At 52.7% G+C, this 2341-nt stretch overlaps 2 protein-coding genes across 2 annotated transcripts; both read right to left on the reverse strand.

Moving 5' to 3' along the window:
- Positions 1–217: 217 nt before the first annotated feature.
- On the reverse strand, positions 218–728 carry GLOTRDRAFT_134619 (uncharacterized protein; the record flags this gene model as incomplete). The annotated part of the gene is made up of 2 exons (XM_007873570.1): positions 218–263; positions 541–728. 2 exons carry the CDS (start codon positions 726–728, stop codon positions 218–220), a joined length of 234 nt encoding a protein of 77 aa, XP_007871761.1.
- A 269-nt stretch (positions 729–997) lies between these two features.
- On the reverse strand, positions 998–2239 carry GLOTRDRAFT_134620 (uncharacterized protein; the record flags this gene model as incomplete). The annotated part of the gene is made up of 2 exons (XM_007873571.1): positions 998–1286; positions 2205–2239. The coding sequence occupies 2 exons, from the start codon at positions 2237–2239 to the stop codon at positions 998–1000; spliced, it is 324 nt and encodes a 107-aa protein (XP_007871762.1).
- Positions 2240–2341: the final 102 nt, after the last annotated feature.

The following is a 2341-nucleotide window of genomic DNA, read 5'->3' on the forward strand; positions in this document are numbered from 1 at the left end:
GTTAGGAAGCGATGTCCTGACTAGTCGTCTTGAGATAACTGGGCCACGTGCCAACAGTTATGTCGTCACTACCTCAGTAGGCGTACTGAAAGGTAGGTCTGGCCGGGCCAATGCCAACGGTCAAGTCAAGAGTCCAGGTAATCGCTGTATTCAACAGGAGGTTGAACTAAGGAATACATGGGTTTTCCTACAGTATATATAGTAACTGGTATAGGGGTTAATACCCAAAGAAGAGAACAATAAGAAAGGATGCGTAAGCCATCCTGTGAGAACGTAACTCAGAGAAATGAGAAATACAAGGGCGCCCATTGGTAGAAGGTGAGTCAAGGAAGATAACGTGTGAGAAGAAGATAGCGTCCATGGGAAGGTCTACTCAGAGAAAGGTACTGTCCAATAGCAATGCTCGGAATGGAAATGGAATGAGATAAGCATGGGAAAATCATAACACACGGCGAGAGCGAGTTGTATGGTGGAGTGACCATTTCTTCCCGACAGAACCCTCCTCCCAATACCGTGGTGGGAGTCGGGGATACAACGCACTTGTACCAAACCGGCTCGCGCGCGTCGCCTTCAAGACCCAAGTCATCGGCAATCTTGTCGACCACGTCGGGCGGGGGTGACACTCGCTTTTTCGGGAGCCGTCCCCGATTGTCCGCGAGCACGAGCGCATGGTCCATGTTCATGCGCTTCTTGTCCACATTAACGAGTCTCCAGGTTCGCAAGGCCATACTTATCGCGGAAGCGGCGAGTCATATTATTGGTTATAAGCCACCCAAGGACGTGGTGCGACTGCATCCGAAGCAACATTTGTGGCCGGGAAGCAGGTGATGCAACCCGCACTCGACGTATGTAAAAGAAGAGAAATGCGATATCTCCTTGCTCTGCAACGTTACATGTTACCGGTGCCTCTTCCATACCGCCCGCATTCAAAATACTAGTCAAGAATTCCCTTAACGCTATCCTCGTGAAGGGACACCGTCGCAGACGGACCAGCCGTCTAATCAACGCACTTGTACCAAACAGGCTCGCGTGTGTCGCCTTCCAGCCCCAAGTTGTCCGCAATCTTGTCGACCACCTCGGGCGGCGGCGGCTCGCGCTGCTTCGGGTGCGCACCCCGATTATCCGCGAGCACGAGCGCGCGGCCCATCTTCATGCGCTCCTTGTCCACATAGACGAGCACGCTATCCAGATTGGTCAGGCCGTACTCGCGCGGGAGGAGCTGCGGGAGGAAGTCGCGGAACGTCTGGTCTCTCGCGCTCGGAGGGGTTGTCGGGTAGTGGAATGAACTTATCGCAGAAGGGGCGATTGAGAATATCTTTGGTTATGAGGAACCCCAGCACGTGGTGCGATCCGTGAACGGGTTGGGTTTTCCAGCGGCGCGGGGCTGGAGATGTGTCGGCCCTAGGGCTAGGATTAGAGGACGTCGGTAAGGGAGACGCGATGATGAATCGACAGACTGGCATGCCAATGACACAACGGCGAAAAGAAACCAACTTGAAAGGAGAAGGTTGACGTTTGGTCAATCGATAGCAGACAAGCCGAGGTACGCAGGGCCAAGAGGCCAGACGCTCTAATAAAACTAGGTGGTGACCGGTGAGGCTTGAGTGAAGGCGTTGAGCAGGTCGCTGTTCAAGCTGACACGTGGACTTTGTCTCGTCGGCGGGCGTTGTCATTCACCCATATCCTACGGTAATTTTAAACAAATGTCAACTGGGGGCAGAAGCGATTATAGAATGACTGCCATTGTCGTGAGCCCTGTAGATGTACATGTGGCATGCAGTGGCGTCCGAACTTCGAAGCCACCTTTCTCACGTTTGAATTTGTGGAAGCAAAGTATTGTAGTGGCATCACATACCCCGCACCTTGTATACATAACTAACAGTAGATGTGGAACAGACACTTGTCTTTGCATCTGCTATAAAATCATGACAGCGCCTGAATGTCACCGCATGCACGAAAGCGTCAAATTGATAACTCCAATACCAGTCTCCGTAGCACGGGACTCATGAACCAGAGTGTTTGTATAACCGCGGCCACCACAGGACAGATGTACTCCCGACCCACATCAGTGGGCATCATCTAGCCGAGGCACTTCACGGAAGATCCACGTCGCCAGTCCAGGTGATGCAGCGCCAACATGATACTCTGGTCTACGCTCGCGAGGCTCAAGGCGTCAAAAACAAATATACACAGCAGCAACGCACGGAAACCTATCCTTCCAGTGCTTCGCCCAAGCCATACCACACCCCAGACCTCTCGCTCAAATCTGCAAGCCTGGTATATGCACCGGGCTTGATATTCTGAGCATTGGAGACCGGACCTGGGATATCCTGCCTCTTGG

This window comes from Gloeophyllum trabeum, assembly GCF_000344685.1.
Source record: "Gloeophyllum trabeum ATCC 11539 unplaced genomic scaffold GLOTRscaffold_00340, whole genome shotgun sequence".
Classification (NCBI taxonomy): Eukaryota; Fungi; Basidiomycota; class Agaricomycetes; order Gloeophyllales; family Gloeophyllaceae; genus Gloeophyllum; species Gloeophyllum trabeum.